We start from the raw sequence: 21,421 nt of genomic DNA, 5'->3' as shown, positions 1-21,421 counted from the left end.
TGTACAGTTCCTTATTAAGATCTCGAGACACAACTTATTAAGACACATGATCTAAGTATAAATAATTGAGGTTCCGATGGCTTCTCCACGGAGCTTCCTTTTCAATTGAATCCGGTGTTTTGGATGAGAGCGAGCCATGGCGAATCAGAGATAATAACCAAGTTGTGGTAGGCCACAGTGTTGTTGCGCCTAAATTTGACAACGATGGCTAACTCAGATGCCACTGGCTATGCTACCAGCGGTGTTAAATGCAATCAATAATAATAGCTATTATTTTTAATTATAATAGGTAGAGAGCCAAATAAGTGGTGAGTCAGCAAAATTGCCCATAGAATTGGATAAGCCTTTCTCACACAAAAAGTCCAAACACAAGATTACCACGGCTATGCCAATGGTATGTGTTGGTGGTGGACCCCACTCACAACCCCATTCCTTTTTTCTCTCTCCTCTGTTTTATAAGAACCCTAATCCCCATTTCATTCCTCGCATTCCATCCCCAATTCAAACCAACTCAACAATCAAACATGATTTCATCTGCGTCCTTTCCTTCGTCTCTCCCCGCCGCTAACTTCATCGGAGGATCCGTCGCTCCGCCTCCTTCACGCGTCAGATCCCGCCCGATTGTCTCCTTCGCCACCGCTACAGCCACCGCAGAAGCACGCTCTACCTGGACGGACCAAAAGAGGCCTTCGTTTCTGAACCCAGACGCCATCGTCCCTTCCTGCAGTTCTCTCTATGAGGTTCTTGGTATTCCCGCCGGTGCCTCCAGCCAGGAGATCAAGGCGGCGTACCGGCGACTCGCCAGAGTCTGCCACCCGGACGTGGCGGCGATCGATCGGAAAAGCTCCTCGGCGGACGAGTTTATGAGGATTCACGATGCTTACTGTACTCTGTCGGATCCTGACAAGCGCGCCACTTACGATCGGAGCCTATTCGGGATGCGGCAACGGCCGTTGTCGACGGCGTCCGTATTTTCTGGCTACACCAGCCGGAACTGGGAAACGGACCAGTGCTGGTAGTGAGTCGACTCGGCCGAGTCACGAAAACAAGAGAGAAGGCGGAGTTATTGAAACGCCTTGCCCTTGCCCTTGATCATAGTTATTAGTTAGTTATTACGTATTATACTACGTATTTGTACATGTACGCGTAGATGTAGAGGCAACTTGCTAATTTACAGAACTAGATTCTGCTGAGTTTTGTCCCACGATAAAAAAAAAGGGGGTCACGAGTACTTACAGTGTACCCTTTCTCTGGTGTAAAAATGAAAAATCGAGAAAAAAACAAAATTGACATGTCTTCTTTTCATGACTATTCTACTATTTTCAACTTATTGTGTTATATTTCCTTGAATTTTTACTGAAAAATAATAGACTAAATTAAAATTAGTTGGAGGTTGATTGCTATAATCAGCTAAGCATAGGATAAATTGAACTCTGAGGTTGTGAAATCTGGGGATGATGCATGGGAGAGTTATCCAAAAGTAGAAAACAAGGCAATTTGGGTTTCTTGAAAATAACTTGTTAGATAGAAATGCCACTCCGGATGATTGGGACCTTGAAATTAAAGTCAACACTCAACACCATGTGGGTGGGGTAACGAAATTCTAGAAGCTCAAGGTTTCTAGAAGATATAGATTACGGCATACGTTATACGAGTACTCTACGACGGTGAGGTTCTACTGTCCGTTGAATTGATACACACAAAGAGAGGGAAGCTACTTGATTACTTCAACGCTCCGTATGAAGCAACGAAGCATGACATGGACGGTGACGTGCTTCCGTTGGGAACTTGAAAACCTAATAATTTTGGTTTATCTCCACAATTGGTGATATCCAAACAATCATTTAGAATATTCAACATACTATAAATTTGAGAATTTTTTTCAAACTCTTCAATTTTTAATAGATATCAATTTAGTTTATAGTATTTATGTTATAAATAATGGTACTTATTGTAAACTTTTTATAAAATATTTCAAAAGTCTTCCGTGCATAAAAAAGTGCATTTTATTCTATTAATAGTAATACTTATCCTTTGGTGATTTTCATTAATTATTTTTCTTCATATAACTCTAAGTAGATATTCTTATGCATAGGATATGTGAAATGTAGGATATAAATATATAATAAAAATTGCTTACTTTTTAAGGGACAGAGAGAGACACAAAAAGGTAATAAATAGTAAATAATTAATCTCGCTTAATTAAATAAGTAATTTTCTGTCAGCAAACATCGTGGTGGTCGGTGCTCCGCGCAGATAAGATACTCGCCGGCAGTTTGAACCTACCTAGGGGAACATAACACATGCAAACCTGGTAATTCTGCTATGATAATAATTAATAATTGATGAATATGTATAAAGCAATTTCACTTTCTTCATAGGGACGGAGATGTAAACAAATTTGGGCACCGGCACGGTAGCACTTGCTAGGAATGATTCAATTTGAAGAATTTGAATGATTAATTAATTTGAAACTTTAATTAGAGTAAATGGGATTTGTGTGGGGTGGAGGGGAAACCTGATTGGGATTGTTGTTATGGAATGTGTCAACAGCCTTTTCATTGTTCTTTATTTCTTAATTAATCTTCTTCCTCATACCATTCTACAATTTGGACAAAATAAGGCGAAGAAAAAGGATGTGAAAACCAATTGAATAATATTAACTAAAGAAAAGAGAAAGCTCCTTTTTCCCTACTCGTGGATGTTATTTAATTTAATTTTCAGCAACTTTGAAAAGAATAATAATCAATCAATTTGATAAAAATATCGGGTTGTACTCTTGTTTACCATTATGCCTTGCACTGCAATTGTTCTAGAAGCTAAGATGTGGTCATGATGCCTATGTTATGTAGACTAATATAGCTATCTTCCAAAACCTTATTATTCATCAACTATACAAAAATATATATAAATATATATATATACACAATCACAGATGAGAGAGAAGAAAACAACCTTCTAGATACTTAGAAACCAACGGACGACTGGGGAAGGCGTTATATAATCTTCATAAAAATAAAATAATTGCTCTCACTCGAAATCGACATAAGAAAATCGCTGATTCACAAATCACAACACAGAAGGAAAAATAGTAAGTTATTACTTACTTGTAACGATAAATTTTTTGCCATGTCCATTTCTTTTAACTTTTAGCGGCGATGGCAGTTATTAATTTATTCATATATACGATTATGTTATTTGTTTGTTATTAATATAAAATATATATTAAAATATAAATATATATTTAATAATAATTAATGACTAAAAAATAGGAGTTGAATCTTAGTTCATTTTTTTGCTGAGAGTTATTTTTTGTCTTTTAAGATAGTTTCAGGTAGGGACGGTTCTATATCCACTGTTGTGGGGGCAAGCGCCCCTACGATAATTTAGAATTTTTTTTAGTAGTATATGATAATAATATTTATTTGCCCCATTAAATTATTAAATTTGACCCCACAATAAATTTTTACTCAACTTTTGGTACTTAATCGTCGATTTAAAAATTTTATATTAGAAATTCGTTAGAACTTAGAATGATCAATTCTCAAATTTAAACGAAATTAGTGTTCTTTTTTAAAAATCAACTCAAAAAAATATTATTTATCTTCTTTTCAAATTAGCTTTAATTTTTGCATAGCAACTGTATTAATTGAAAGAACTTTTTTAACTATAAATATAAATAAGAGTCGACTTCTAATTATGTTAGGAAGTGAATTTTTAAATAATTATTTAGTAATATATATAAAAAGAGAGAAATTTTGATGGTAATTAACAGAAAAATTATTTAATTTTTTAAAATATAAAACCTAAAATAAAAGACATTTAAATTATATATTATTATTTAAATTATTATTTTAGTATTGTAATTTATATATTAGATATTTTGATGGCTAATCATATTTTACAATAATAAAATATAATCATAACAATAATTATGTTATATGTACATAAAAAATAATTATCTGTATAAAATATATATTAAAATATAAAATACACACTAAAAATAAGTTAAACAATACATATATTTATACACAGATATATAATAATTAATAAATAATTTAATATTTAATTTTTGATATACATATATTATTTTTATTATAAAAATAATTATGATGTTATATAAATTTTGCCCCCACTACCAAAATTTTTTGGATCCGTCACTGGTTTCAGGAGATTTTTTTTTGTTTCGTAACTAGTCAAGAGACGCTTTTTTGTCTCGTAATCGGTCAGGAAGTATTTTTCAACGTTGTTTTTTATGCAACAAAAACAGAAATGGAGTAGAAGAGAGATAGAGAATTATACCAAGAAGTATCCTGGTTCAGCTGCTAAGTGCAATGCAGCCTACATCCAGTCTCCATCACAACAATGATGAAATTTTACTATAATCATGTAGGTTACAGACACCAATTCTCCTTAGGAACTACCATTTCTATCCGGGACAAGTCCAGAATCTATCCCCAACCCTAAACTTGACTTGGTCACCTATCAAGCTTTCAACTACTAAGTGCTAATCCAACTTGTAAGGGAATTCCCACAAAATTATGATACACAACACATAGATGTATGAAGGATCTCTAGGATACCATGGCTTTTTCTTTAATTTTGTATACTCTGTCTTTTTCCACTCATTTGCTTTTTCTTATAAACTTCAAAGTTTGCCTTTTTCACCATGAGGCTCAAGACAGACAAAATTTAAAGAAAATACAAAATAAAAAACATTGAAGGAGAAGAACTTCTGTTAGTTTGGGTAACTATGAAAACTCTGTGCTTACTCTCCTTGTCTCAACCCTTGGCCGTTCACCCTTATTATAGAAGGGGAAGCTTCCAAGGTTGAAACGGTTCAACCGAGCCAACTTCTTCTTCAATCACTAAAACCGGTTCGGACAGAGAAAAGAGAGAGGGAACCGAAAGCAAAAACCAACATGCAATTATCTTTCTCTCATCCCTTCTCATCAAACTTCATCAATCTGAGCCTTCCATCTTGACTTGGTCCCTAAGAAGAATTTATGACCCTTAATGAACACTTGATCCTTGTCAGCTCCATTTGCTCCACTTTTGCTTCCTCCTCCACGTAGCTATAGTAGCTACCTTCTGTGATGGATGAACAAAAGTAGAGACGAGCCATACCACAGGGATCTTCTTCTCTGGCCGAATTGGATTGCTACCATTTTTAGGTATGGAGATCTTGAGACTTCTTCACCACATTTTGTCATTAATGGTAAAGATCTCAGCCATGCCAACTATAGATCTTCTTTTTGCAAGGACCATCATCACTTTGGTTGCTTACTTCTTCTAGCTTATGTTCTTTCTTTCTCTGATAGTTTGTTCTTTCTTCCATCATTTTTCTGATGGATGTGACCGAAAACTATAGAGAGAATAGAAAGAAGAGAGAAAAACTTTTATTGAAAGTAAAAAAAAAAATTAAAATGAGTTAATTATCCACTTTCTTTTCTCCATTTTCGCTTTCCTGTTACCAATTCAATAAAGATAAATTAATTAAATTTGAATTTCATTCAAAGAGAAAAGAGGGTAACCGAGGAAAGCATGCATCAATTCTTTCTTTCTTCTTCTAATTTTTGGACCAAGCCTCTGTTGGTCTTGTACCAGAGATTAATTGAGCTTACTCAATAAATTCTGGCGCAACTAACGTAATAATTCAGTCACATATGATATATCATTTTTGTACAAAGATGAATATTATCATGACATTAGACTTTGTTTAATTTTTTGTCCAATCACAAAATCTACACACAATAAAATTGTTAATCAATCAATTTATCATTACAATACAATTAAATTAATAATTTTATATTTTAATTTTTTTAATTAATGTTTGATCATCATAATAATTTAACATTTTTCAAACTCAATAATATTAAAAATAAATTAAATTATATATTTATATTTAAATATATTAATAATTAATTTTAATAATTAAATTTAATATATAAATAATATTTTTATTATTCATGAGGAGGTAATAGCTAGTCACCATTATTAGAACCAAAATTGAACACGATTATTACTTTGACTGGGTGTAGTATTTCATATTGACGTGGCAGAACAAAATTCTACAACCCTAATTTATTTTTCCACATCAGAGTGGAAAATAATAATTCTGATTTTGACGTTAGCTGCTGTAACGGATCCAGCTTCGACTTGTTGAGGTTCTAGAATATATACACAGAAAAAATTCTTAAGAGGTTCGAGAATAAAGGTTCGTTATGCTAATTCAATAAATGTTGGATGAATATTAGAGAATTTTTAACGTTAGTTTTAATTTTAATTTTATTTTATGATATATAAATATTTGTAGAGTTATATATTATAAATAATAAATTAAAATTAAAATAAAATTTATTTTTTTAATATTTAATTTTAGTTCAATTAAAATTTTATATTATTTTTAATTATTTTATTTATATAATTATATTAGTACTAAAATTTTGTTAATTTTTTATTAAAATAATATTATGTTTTTAAGATAAAATTAATTTTATTTTATAAATTAATTTTGATGTAGATTTTAATTTTAAATTAATTTATCTTTTGAGAATATCAGATGGACATAAGTGAAAGACAAAAAAAAAAACTTAGAAAAATTATACATAAAATGGTTAAATAAAATTTACATGTAACTATGTATATATAGACATGATATATAATAAAATTTAATAATGTCATTTAATCTATGTAGCCGACCTTATTTAATAGGACAAAATTTTATTGTTGTCGTATTTTTTGAAAATATCAAAATTAATACTCTAAAAATATTCTATTTGAGATGTTCTATTAGATTAGAATAAACTATTATTTATATGCATGATTCTATAAAATATTTGTATAATGCAGTGCCAGTAATAAATGTTAAAGCCTTAAAGGTGGTTTTTGCTAACATAAAACTGATTTTTAGGATCAAAATTAAACTAAGACATGGAAACATGGAATAGAACATGCAGCTTCAGTATTTCAAGTATTTCTAGTGTTTTTGGTACATTGGTATCTTATCTTATAGCTTTGGTGTCTGAATTTGGTTGCTGTTGGAGTTTGGGTTGATTTTTGTGTTTGATGTCGTAAACAAATCTCAGTTATATATATATATATATATATATATATATATATTGGAAGGTATGACATAATAATTGTGTTTATTTAATTTCTGCTTTCGGTCGGTGCATTCAAATAGAAATTGATTTGATTGCAAGGTTGATCTGCTTAATTAATTTACTTGTATAGTGAGTAAGATCCCACTTTGGCATTCGTTATTAACAAAATAAATACATCACAAACCAAACCAATGATATTAAGCCATGTATCCCATCTAGCAGGTGGTCCTCATGAATTATGCTGCTATTAAATAATGGCCCATCACTCATTCAATGTACAGCACCTAAATCATACATACATATACATACAGTACGTTGCTCAGTTTTTTTGTTTGTATTTAAAAAACCCCTGACAATCACAAAAATTGAGAGAATACGTTATAACTCTGGTCGGACTTTTAATAATTAATAATAATGATAAGACTAATAAGTCGGTGTTTTGGCAGGAAAGTTTAATTTACTATATAGAGAAACATAGAAAAATGTCATTGATGAATTTTAAAAATAAAATGAGTGAATAATAATATGTTTATCCATATAGATTTTCGCTTTATTTTAAAACACAAAGTAAATGAGTTTGTAAGAACAACTGGATTGTCATAATCTCTTGATCCATTAAGCAATAAGGTAGTATGAAGTATAAACTATGAAATCGAAAATCACTTTTCATTTCTACTGTCATAGGAGAACACTCTCTCAACTCACAACTTTGTGGACACACATTACCTAATTTAGTGTCTTTTTTTTCTCATGCCTAACTTGAACTTAGAGTCCTGCCTAAAAGTAAAAGTGTATGGGTTGCTATTATGTCACAAGAATGAGTGAAAATTGGGAAGATAGGACCACTATTGATTGTGACAATCTCGTGTGTGTTTGGATTAGAGTTGGCTAAATTGGAGTTTGAATGAAAGTAATTTTATAAAATTAATTTTGGATAGAAGTGAGTTTATGCCAACATTATTTATATTAATTTTTCTTTTTCGTGTGGGAGAGAGAAGAGTGTATCTCTCAAAGATGTGGGAGCTACAAATCGGTGCCTCGGATTTGTTTTATTTTTTTCCCAAACAATCACAAATCGGACGCTCCGATCTGTAATTTCGAAAATAAAAAAATTTTAATGTTGAAATCAGACCGTCCGATTTTTATTTTAAAAAATAAAAATAATAAAAAATACAAAACGGACATGCGATTTGTAATTTTTTTTACATACAAATCGGACCCTCCGATTTGTAGTTTATTTTTTTCTTCAAACAAATCGGACCGTCCGATTTGAATAAAACACCATATAAAAAAACACCTAATCTTTCAATAACAATGTATTACACATATATTTAACCAATATAAAAAAAATTAGCCGATTTATGTTTGGTAATTTTATACTAAAATTAATTTTGATAAAATAAAATTGTTTGGATAATATTAATTAAAATCACTTTTAGATAGATAATTAGTTAATTACTAAAAAAATATAATATTAAATTATAATATTATTTTTTAGTATATTTAATCCTTTTTTTATACTTCTTTTAGTATATTTTTTATATAATATTTTTATACAATTTTATTTTAATTTGTTATAATTTTTCTAATAAAAATTAATATTTATTTATTAAATTAAAAATAACATATAAAATAATATATTTTAATATTTGTTATGAGTACTCTCAATAATCTTATTTTGTTTACTGTTTTGGATTCTAATTTTTTACTAACTATGTTTTTATTATTATTTATAATTAATTTTTTATTTAATTTATCATTTTCAATAGGAACAATAATACATATTATAACAAATTAGAATAATAAATAATGAACAAGAATTATAATAAAAAATTTTACAATGTCAAACAAAAAAATATTCTATAATTTTATTAGTACTTTCAGTATTCTTTTATTTAGTATTATTTTGGACTGTAAAATTTTATTACTTATGATTCCATTGTTATGTATGATTAGTTTTTTATTTACTTTATTATTTTTAATAAAATCAATAATTCATATTATAATAGAATTAAAATAACAAATTTAATAAAAAACAAAATATAAAAATACTAAAAATTGAAAAAAATTTAAAATATTTGAAATGACTTAAAATAAATATGAAAATTCTTTTGGAAAAAACCAATAATAATCATCAAAGGTGGAGTGTGTGTTTGGATTGTGGTTGGTTAAATTGGAGTTTGAATAAAATTGATTTTATAAAATTGATTTTGTGTAAAAGTAAGTTTGTGACAATATGATTTATGTTTGGCATCTTTATACTAAAATTGATTTTGATAAAATAAATATTGTTTGGATAATATTAGTTAAAATCATTTTTAGATAGATAATTACTAAAAAGGATATGACATTAAATTATAATGTTATTTTTCATATATATTTAATTTTTTTTATATTTTTTTCTTATATGTTTTTATATAGTATATTTTTAGTATTTTTAGTACGCTATAATTTTTTACTATTATTATTATTTATGATTAATTTTTTTGTTTAATTTATTTTACTTAATGGGATCAATAAATTATATTCTAAAGAGATAATAATAAATATAATGTACAAAAATTACCATTATAAAAATATATAATGTCAAATAAGAAATTAGTAAAAAATATAAATAATAAATAATAAAAAAAGAGTTCATGTAAAGAGAAACAATAAGAATTCTATAAATAATACAATAATATATATAGAGGATAAAGTTGGTAAAAAAAATAAAGGTTAAATGTCAGTGGCTAAAAGCCAGTTAGTGCAACGCAAAAGTTAGAAATTCTTGCTTCTTGTAAACGTGGTTTTGTAACCAAAATCACTTATGCGTTTATAGATAGAAAAATTAGCCAAACCAAAAAATGGAAGCGTTCAAGAAACTATAACGTACTTTTCCTCTCTCAACGTGATTGCCAAACACACCCGAATTCACGTTGAAGTGAACGCAAAAGTAACAATTTTTTGCTTACAGTAAACGCGTTTTTAAACTGTAAAATCACTTCTGCGTTTAGAAGAAAAAGATTGCCAAACATAAAAAAACAGCGTTCAAAAAACTTCAACGCACTTTTATCCTCTCAAACGAATTTGCCAAACACACCTGGGTTTTCGAATTCCTTTCTCTTGCGCACCTCCACCAACGGTTCTCTCTCTCTTCTACTTGTATCACATTGGGTTGGCCCACCAATTTCTTTTTAAGAAATAAAATTTTCATTAATAAGATGCTGACTTTTTAATTACTATTGTTTTTCATTTTAAACAAGAAATAACAATCAAAATAGAACATATTTCCAGATTTATCACAAAAAATTAAAATGAGGGATTGGTAAAGGTGACTTTGAAAAGGGAGAAGGAGGGTTAGGGTGAATAGTGGTGACTTGTGAAAATGAATAAGGGAAAATTGAAATTTTTTTTGGTTTTCTACGGTATCCCTCAATCCGGCAGGCCAAGAACTAATCTGCTGCGGAGCTCCATTTAAGGGTTTGTCGCTGATCAATGGGTTGCTGCATGCACAAGGCGGGATTTGAACTTCCAACACTTATTTAAGCGAACTAGTGAGCTAACCACTAGACCAATCAACTTAAAATTTTAACATTTATGCTTTTGTTTTTTGGTTGACAACTTTTTTTTGTCAGGACAACTGTTCCGTTTTTCTTTTGGCTCTGTTCAAAACGCATACCCAAACCCGAACCGAACCCGTGCGTCCCAAACCCATTTCCAAACCCTGTCGCAGCAGCTTTTAGTTTGGATTTTTGACGGATTTTTTACTTTAAGGGAGCTGAAATTTTTAATCTAATCTTCCTCTTTTTTGCCAGGTTAGGCAGGCTGATTGCACCCCTAGACACGGTAATGTGTTTCTTGGACAAAACTTTTTTTGTCTGTTTTCTTTGACAGACCTTGGTTTTGGTCTTATTTCTTGGGTCCTCCAAGGAACGTAGTTGAAATCCCTGTAACCCGATTTCTAAAGATTTGGGCCTTTTTCCGGGCCGGACATGTCCAAAAAAAGATTTGGGCCTTCAGTGGAATAAAAGAGAAATAGTGTTAGATAAAATTATTATTATATAACCAAGTTGGGTTGGTCTAGTGGTTAGCTCACTAGTCCGCTTAAGCAAGTGTCGGGGGTTCGAATCCCGTCTTGTGCATGCAGTAACCCATTGGCCAGCGACAAACCCTTAAATGGAGCTCAGTACCGCGGCGGATTAGTCCTTGGCCTGCCGGGCTGGGGGATACCGTGGGAAACCAAAAAAAAATTATTATTATATAAAAATCAAGTTGGGTTGGTCTAGTTGTTAGCTCACTAGTCCGCTTAAGCAAGTGTCGGGAGTTCGAATCCCGCCTTGTGCATGCAGCAACCCATTGGCCAGCGGCAAACCCTTAAATGGAGCTCAGTACCGCGGCGGATTAGTCCTTGGCCTGCCGGGCTGGGGGATACCGTGGGAAACCAAAAAATAATTATATAAAAAAAATCAACTTGGGTTGGTCGAGTGATCAGCTCACTCGTCCGCTTAAACAACTGTCAGGAGTTCGAACTCCACCTTGTGCATGCAGCAATCCATTGGCCAGTGGCCAGCGGCAGACCCTTAAATGGAGCTCAGATCTGCGACGGATTAGTCCTTAACCTGTCGGGTTGGGAATACCGTTTGGATAAACAAAAAAAAAATATTATAAAAAAATTTATATAATTAAATTTAAAATCTTAAAATATTGATCAAAACTACTTGTATTTAAATAATATATAAAAAAATAAAATTAAAATTAATACGCCCAAAGATATTGAGTATTTTAAATTTACAAAAAAAATGAAAAAAATTGGTAGAAGGACTAGTTTACTACACGACATTCATTATTTTAGGGACTAAAATGAGTCATTTAATACAGATCAATTTAGTGCATCTACATTAATGACATAGTGTATGACATGTAGCATAATCTGACACGTGAAGAAATAGTATTGTGACACGTAACACGACCATCTATGTTAGCATGATACGTGTCACTAATTGACCCATTATCATGTCATTACATGTGGCCAAACTATAAAATAACACATGTCTTTAATGGTTTACGTCATCAAGTCACATTACACACGCCGTTAATAAAAAATTGACCAGAGATTAACGTAGTGCATTTTTGCTTATAATCTTAATTATATAATTGATGCAATTAGAATCTCAGAAATAATTAGTTTTAGTGCACATACCAATTTTAAAAAGTACTTTGTGACTCTTCTTTTTCTTCCTCTCTTTCTCCAAATATTCTTTTTTTTAATATTTTTTATTTATATCTTAATTTCATATATATTATAATTATAAAGAATATTTCTTAAGTTTATAAGTTTATAATAATAAGAAGAATTAGATAATTATATTAAATAATTATAATAATTTTACTAAACAAAATCAAATAATATAATACAAACAAATGATTTCATACTATTTTATTAATTTTAATATTTTATAAAACAAAATAAATTTTTAACTAAATTATAAAATAGATAAAGTAATTTCACATGATTTATTAGATAAATAATATATATAAATGTTTATTAAAATAAATCTAATTTTTTAATTTTATATATTACTGTTGTCAAAATTTGTTGCACAATAGAATAAGTAGGATTATAAAATTAAATAAAAAAAATCTTGTTATAATTTAAATTTATCAATTTATTTTTTTATTGAACTTCAATATTTAAAAAAATGATTTGAACAAAAATATCTATATATTTAAATTTTAAACAATATTATGTGAATTATAAATTTTTAATTGTTTTATAATTTATTACAATCCTGTAATTATGAATTTATAATAATTATAAATTTAAAAATTAATAGATTTAATTTGAATATAAATACTTTTATATACTTAATTAATTATAATATTTGACTCTCTTAAAACTTTTTTGTTTCAAGACCCAGGACTGCTCATAAGCCTATGCCCCATTACAACACCACATCCGTACGTAAATGCATTGGATTGGTAGTGAGTGTCGGGGTGGGAAAGAACACACACACACCTTGCTCTTTATCATGCTTCTCTTTCACTGCTTAGCTTAATAACATAACACATTGTTTTTGGATCACATGTATAATTATAGTAGTATATAGTTTATGTGTCTTTACACCCAAATCTAACCTCTTTCCTCACTTTCCAATCACCACGTTATTATGTAAAGCCAAACAAAATTAAATAATACAACCTATCTTCTACTGTATATGCATATATACTTATTAACTCCAATGTTTATAAACATGTCCTCCTTAGCAATTAAATAATAATAAGAAGGGACTAGGGTTAGTTACGTTGTTATTCTATGCACCACACATTGGGTTTTGATGAACAAGTAAATTGATCTGAAATCTGCACCACATATTGATGCCTTTTTTTTAATACGTAAAATAAGTGAACCCCGTTATATTGTTTTTATTGTCAAATTATCAAAGTAACGACCCCTTACACGAGATGAATTATTGAGGGTGAATTTGGTTTGCATTATATATTTTGGACGGTAATGATAAGTGCTCCTCATTACCCAGAAACAGCAAGAGAGGTAGCTGATGCTTTATGTTCACTTTTTCTCTTGTGGGGTTCAAGTTTATAACTTATTAAAAAATTTCTAATTCACATTAAAAATTAACTATTAAATAATCAATTATCATATATTTATATGTGTATTATTTAATATATTTTTAACGAATTTATTGGATCCACTAAAATAATAAAATTAATAAAATAATAAAGTAAAAAGTTAATTACTATTAATTTTATAATTTTTATAAATATATATTTTATTATTTTAATTTAAAAGTAATTAATTTTTTATTTTAAAAAATATTGATTTATTTTTAATATATATTTTATAAGAATATCTGATTACACGTAATATAATAGTAATCTATTTTTGTAATCGCTTCAGTGAAACGTCATATTCTAAGTTTGTTCAGCAATGTGTGTATTGATATATAATGAGCACTATATCCACTAAAAAATAAACTCAAATGGAATTAATAATAATTAATGGTTAGGTCTCTAGAGACGCTTAAAAGAGAATTTATAGATGGGACATATTGCATGGCATGGAGTTGAGAGTTTGGAGGGATAGTCCAGACGAGGGTGCTTCCGCGAAGTTCGTACAAATTAAAGTGGTAGGGGCAAGGGACAAAAGAGTACAAAGTACAAACTCAGTACAACACTATGTCTGCTTTTCTGCCTTGTCTCTTCGGTATCACACAAATTATATTAAATTATATCAATGTCTGCTTTTATATGCACTATATATATGCTCAAATAAATGGGACAAATTATGAAACATTTGTGCTCACACGTGGTGCTTTCATATCTCTAATTATACCTTATGTGACTAGAATACTAGACAGATATTATTATTGCGCATCTAAAGTTAATTATGATTAATTAATCTTGTCCACAGAATTGAATGAAATTATTAACAAATTAGAGGCCCCCCCAAAAAAAAAACAAAAAAAATTGTCCTCTTTTGCCCGTAAGGAAATAAAGTTAGTTAGCTTGGTTTTAATGGCATACGACATCATCATTCGTCAGTTGTGTATAAATATTGTGTCTTGTTTGAAACCAATATCAAAATTCCGTACAGTGATAAGGTGCTGAACGAAGCTATGTAAATGTTGGGAGCGATATATGAGATACGAAATTTCACAATAAAATAACAATAGGGGATCGGAAGAAAAGGTAAATAAATTGTGATTCTAATTAAGATCTAGAAATAGAAAGAAAATTTCCAGCTAAATTTTGTTGCCAGCTTTACAAATAAAGTTTTGGTCCCATTAAGAATTGAGGTGTAATACTACTAGCCAACAAAATGCTTTAACACATGTAATAAAAGGCTTAAGCAGGCACTGTATTTTATGGACCCATATATTCGGCCAACTAACAAGCAAAATAAGTGAGAATACATCTAATCAAGTTTAGCTTTATTTGATATGAAAAAATATATGTAAACAACTTATAACTAACGAATTTTAAATAATTTAATTAATAATAATTTTTATTTAAAAAATGAAATTTAAATAATTATTAATTAATAATAATTTAAAAAACAAAGTACAATTAAAAAATATTTAATTATTTATTGTTGGCTAAACTTCTATTGATTATCTAACCGAATGCACTTGATATATATTCAATTTTTCAATATATGTACATACACTACCCCATCAGTGAGAGGAGAGATTACACGTAATAATTGTTGTACTGAATAATAAGATTTAAATTTAATAGATGAGGGGCTTATGTATCCCTTTGGGGATGGCTATACAGGAGAGTAATTAAGAACGAATAGGCCAACCCCTGTACTTCTTATTTTATGTCTTGAAATTTCTTCTTATTTTCATTTTTATTTTTTATGACAAGAAAATATTTTCCCCTTACTACGAGAAATTATCGGAACAGCGATCGATTTAGCGACTAATTCTGGTAGTCACTAAAACTTTGGTCGCTAATTAAAAAATAGCAACCAACTTCAGTTAGCGACCGATTTTTAAATAAGGCCACCAAACCTTCACCAAATAGTATTTGGTCACTAAATCGGTCGCTAATTAGTGACCAAAATTTTCATCGCTAAATGGCGACCAACTTTTCGGTCGCCAATACTTGATTTAAAAATTTAAAATCCGTCGCTAAATTAGTCGCTAATCCTGAACTAAAAATCTAAATCGGTCACCAAATCAGTTGTTTTTCGTAATTTTATAATTATAGATTTTTACTAATTTCACATTTACCACTATTAAAACTTAAGTTTCATAAATAATTATATTTCCACAAAATATAAAAAGAATCAAGCATAGATTAATTTTTCAAATAAATACCAAAACATTCACAAATGTTTACATAGAAATATAGAATTTAAAATATTGATAATTCTTAAATACATAAGATTTTATGATCTATAATCTAGACTAAAATATGGTAAAAATAATTCATGAACAACATAACTATGCTCTATTTAATATCTACTTAGACCAAACAACTGTATCTATCTCATCTTGTACACTTTGGTATAATTCGAGCCTCTTTCGAAGGCACCACGTCAAAAATTGGTAAGCTTTTTTGCTTTCCTCCCTCATTCTCTCTAATGAATCAACAGCTGCAAGAAGTAAATATTCATAATAGAGTTAATACAGTTCAGCTGAATGTAATTTAGCGACCGATTTAGCAACTAATGTTTTTGGGGAATTCTATGATGTCAATCAATTGTTGCCTAACTTACCTTTTGTGATAAGTTTTAAATTTTTAAAAATAATTTATTTTTATATCTTTTAAATTAAATATTAATTTTTAACTTTTTTAGTAAATAGACACCACTTTTTAGACACCATAGCATTTATCAATATTTTTTTGATCTTAAAAATTTTATATCAATCACTAAATCGGTCGTTATTAGCAACCAATTTTTTCAGTTGCTAAAATCCATCGCTATTCTAACTTTTTTGTAGTGCCCGTCCCTAATTTACCACCACAAAACATAGTTATACGAGGTCTCTTAGAGATTATTCATTTCAATAAAAGGCATTAATTTTATTATAATTAAAATAAAATAAATTCAAGATTTTTTAATTATATGATATAATAAAAATAAGAAACGTGAAATATTCAAATCTTTTTCTTTTTTAACTTTGGTTTAATATATATATATATATATGTATAATTTTTAAAATAGTCTTTTAATTGGGAAGAAAAAAGATATACAAAAAACTTGTTTAATTTCAAAGTTCAAGAAATACTACGTCTCAAAAGATACTAGAAAGAAAGATTGCTAACAAGATTAGCAGTTTAGCACATATTCCAAATACGATTTACGATCCCCACAAACTCTTTACAAATTTTTATCATGTGATATATATTTCACTAACTGTTGTAGCCAGCTTGCACCATCTATATATTCTTCTTAATTCTATTTCTGACCTCTCATTAAATTAAATTATACAAACCAAACTTATACAATATATTAATATGGTAGTAATTAAATAATCATAAGCCTACTGAACCATTCTCAAGAGGTTATTTATAACTTATAATCTTATATAAGTCATGTTTTGAGCCACCAATTCCAAGTGCGACAGCCTGTGTGCTATTCTGATGTCATTGTGACATTCTCTAATTTGCCGCTTCTTCCACTACTTTATGATCAATTTTTTTGCATGTTCTCAATATTTTAATTAATTTGCAAGCAGTACCTTTCAAATAAATTGTTGCTTAATATTTCTAATTGTCCGGACTTATTAACCACCAAAGTTTAGTTATAACTTTAGGGATACGTTTCTACTCACATTACATTCCATGTTCCCCATTTATTATTAACCTTATTAATTTTATTTTTTTATTTTTACTATTTTTTTAAGTAAAAAACCCAACACAATAAAACAAAACATAATTTAGGTTGCGTTTAATTATAAGAATAAAACAAGACAAGATAATAAAAACAAGATACAAAAAATAAATACAAAAATTAGTATTTTTATATTTTATTTGGTAATAAACTAAAAAAAATATGAAAATCTAATTTATTCTCTCTTTTTTTTATTCTAAAAGTTTAGGAAGAAAAATATAATAATAAAAAATAATTATAAAAATTAATAAAATAATAAAAAATAAAAAATAAATTATATTTTTTGTTAGTGTCTTTAGACACAAAATATAATAATTTAATGTCTTTAGACACAATCTTTATATATATGTGTCTTATCTGTCAAATATAATTTTATATTTCTGTATTCTGTCTCAGTATTACATGCCTATAAATAAATGCATCTTTAGTGAGGATAAATCAAATGAAAACAAACAAACAAGCTATATTCTACAACTCACACCTTAAATTTGATCATTAAATCTAATTTCATACACTTATAAATATTTTTTAAGTCCATTATCATTTTCGATATTGTTATTAATAACTAAAAATGTTAAATTTGTGCTACGCATAAAATTTGTAAATCCTCTCATTGCTGATTATCCAAACATTTTAGATTATTACTGCCTAAAAGCTAATAATTCACCTCTTGCAAGCATCCTTTCTCATTGGAACAACAATTCAACTCTCAAAGTGCTGTTTTATACTGTCAAAATCTATCAAATTTCTGAAACCAAATGCATTATACCTACTAGCGGCTCAACAGGCACTAACGTGCCTGTTCAGCCACTAACGTGCCTGTTCAGCCACTTTTCTATTATTTTTAAAAAATTAATTTTATTTTTTTTGTTAATATATTATTTACTTTTTAAATTTATTAGATTTTTTATTTTAATATTGACGTGATCTTATTTATATCATATTTTGTTGAAACTAAAATTACTATAAGACACTTTAAAATATTAAATTATAAAACCACACAACAGAGAGGTAATATAAAATGGTCATAGTTTAAAATTATAGGTAATATATGAGGTGAAATATTCGATAGAGTAAATCTTTATTCTCAACTATTCTAAAATATACAAAAAGTATTTTCAAAATGATAATGCTTCTATTGTATTTCTTTAAAAGTTTTGAATGTCGTCTATTAATTTATAATATTTTTAACTTAATTTTTTAAATTTATTATAACAAAATAACGATATGACGAGGATTTTGTCTGCTAAAATTGCGAAAATATTTTTAAAAAATAGTTTATTCATCGTACTTTATTTTGTTTTTTTTTTGTGTTTATGTTATATTCCATACATTATTAAATTTCAATTTGATAAGTTTTTTTATAATCAAGGGCTTATTATTTAGTTACTTTAATTTAATTAAGATTTATTTTTCATCACTAAATGATGTTATGTGTATTACAGTTATTGTCATTAAATAATATTTGTAGTAGCATTTTTTTTAGTTTGTACTTAAATTAGTTATTTAATAAAAATTTATCCGATAACTCATAAAAATACATACAATGTTATCTATGTTTTTAATTTGAGAATTTTTAATTTAGTTACCTATTGACTTGTAATATTTAATATAGTATTTTGATATTTTTTAAAAAATTAGAACACATTTTGCCATGACCAAATTTTGCTATCTATTAAATTTTTAGTTGGATAAAAATTCTATAATAAAAAGGATCCATATAATTTGTACAATACATTAATAAATACATGAGATAAAATAAGACATATTTTTGTACTATTTTTTAATAGTTGTTGTTTTGTGTTTAAGATAGATCTTTTCTAATTTTACTATTTAATTTTAAAAGATATATGTTGTTATCAAAATTTTATTACAAAGTTACTGTTATTATTAGTCTTATGAATATATTGCCTATTTAAAATTTATAGTATTTGTTAATTATTTATTTTAATTTTTTTATTATAGAATTCATAATTTTGTTTGACATTAGGCATTTTATATAGTAGTGTACAATATTAAACCTCTTAATTTATTCAATACAAAAAATATTTTAAATGAATATTATGCAATGAAGATAAAATATTAAAAATATAAGTAAAGTAAGTGAGTACTAACTATTCATATTTGCATGACTTTTAGCATTGTTTGTAAATGGTTCATTATAAGAAATTGATTGAGACGTTGAATTAGTATATTAAGATTATCTTGACCTACACTGATAAAAAAAAATACAAACTTAATATGTTGTAGATTATCTTAAAAGATTGTTAATCTTTTATATTAAGATTTAATGTGTTTATATGTTATCATTTCACATTAGAAATTTATTATATATTTAATATTATTAAATTAATATATTTTTTAATAATAAATAATGTTACGTGTCTCATGATTATTATCATTAACTGATATAATAGCATTTTTTTATAATTGATATTTAAAATAGTTATTCAATAAAAATTGATTCAATAACTCAAATAAATATGTAAAGCATTATCTATATTTTTAATTTTAAAATTTGAAAATTATTTATCCAATCACTGTTTGTAATATTTAATATAGTATTTAGATTTTTTATAAAATTATGACCCATTTTACTGTGATCAAATTTTGGCATTTGTTAAATTTTTAAATGGACAATAATTTTATAGTAAGAAGGATTAATTTTTATTTATGCCATGCATTTAAATACATGAGATGAAATATTAATATTTTTGTATTCTTCTTCTGTTATTATGTTTGTATTTAGGTCAGATTTCTCCTGATTTTATTTTAAAATTATAAAATTATATATTATTACCAAATTTTTAAAATATAAAAATATAAACTAAAATAAAAACTAAAAAAATTAAATTAAAGTATATTAAAAATCATTATGTTACATTAATTTAACACAATATATAAATACTATTTTGATAATAAAATTATTATGTTTGACAACTTTTTGTAATTATCTTATAACGTAGTATTTTTATATATAAAATGACTATTTTTTTAATATAAGAATGTAAATGCATATTTTTTTATTTTTAATATTTTATCTCAAGCATCTACATTAATTTGAAACATAAATATATTTTTTTAATAAATTTTTATAATAAAAATTTTAGTTAAAGAGTACTCAATACTTCCTTTTATAATTTAGAACAGTAAATTTATTTTCATTTCAGAGTTATTACTTTGTAAAATATATTTAATCACTTAAATTTAAAAATATACATGATAAAAAATAAGCGATATGTTAATTTTTTTTCTCTTTATTCTATTTATTATTATTAGTTTTATGAATACATTGTTTATTTTAATTTTTTAATTATTTATATATTATATGATAAAGATGAAATATTAAAAAAATTATTATTTTGTCCACTAAATTTATTTTATGAAATAGATTATGTAAGGATATACGAAGTCTAAAAAAAATTGGACATTAAATTCTAGTAACTTTTTGTATTTTTTTATCAAGGAGTGCTTTGTAATATGTAATTTTTTAAGTTAAATAATAAGCATAAGAGTGTATATTAATTTAATTAATTTTGTTATAGAATACCAATTAATTATGTTACTATGACGTCTATTATTTTGTTATTGAAAATGAATCGGTATTTAAATTGAGTACGTATTAATAATTTTTTTATTGAAAGTGAATAAAATAAAAAAATTGAGTATGTAGTAACAGTTTTTTTTATTGAAATTAGTTTTTAAGTTATGTCGTGTCGTGGGATAAAGCCAGTTTCTAATAAAGAGAGAACAGGAGTAAAATAGGAAGAAAAAATTGGATACCAAAATTTCGTATCCCCATTATATATTGGTATAGATATAAATTTTATTTTTTATTATAAAATCATTATCAAAAACTTTAATATAAGAGTACTTTTTGTCGTTAGTCTTACATGACATCATTTTTTTTATTTTTTTAATACAAATATATAAAAATTATATATTACGTTATATATTATATTGGACGACG

The 21,421-nt window shown here is 27.3% G+C and overlaps 1 protein-coding gene across 1 annotated transcript; it reads left to right on the top strand.

Moving 5' to 3' along the window:
- Positions 1-364: 364 nt before the first annotated feature.
- LOC112747739 (chaperone protein dnaJ 11, chloroplastic-like) lies at positions 365-1,311 on the top strand. Its single transcript, XM_025795927.3, has one exon. The coding sequence runs from the start codon at positions 525-527 to the stop codon at positions 1,017-1,019; it is 495 nt and encodes a 164-aa protein (XP_025651712.1). The 5' UTR covers positions 365-524; the 3' UTR covers positions 1,020-1,311.
- The last annotated feature ends 20,110 nt before the right edge of the window (positions 1,312-21,421 follow it).

Source organism: Arachis hypogaea, chromosome 15 (genome assembly GCF_003086295.3).
Source record: "Arachis hypogaea cultivar Tifrunner chromosome 15, arahy.Tifrunner.gnm2.J5K5, whole genome shotgun sequence".
Taxonomy (NCBI): Eukaryota; Viridiplantae; Streptophyta; class Magnoliopsida; order Fabales; family Fabaceae; genus Arachis; species Arachis hypogaea.
Note: the sequence above shows the minus strand (reverse complement) of the source record. Positions and strands in the feature narration are given on the sequence as shown.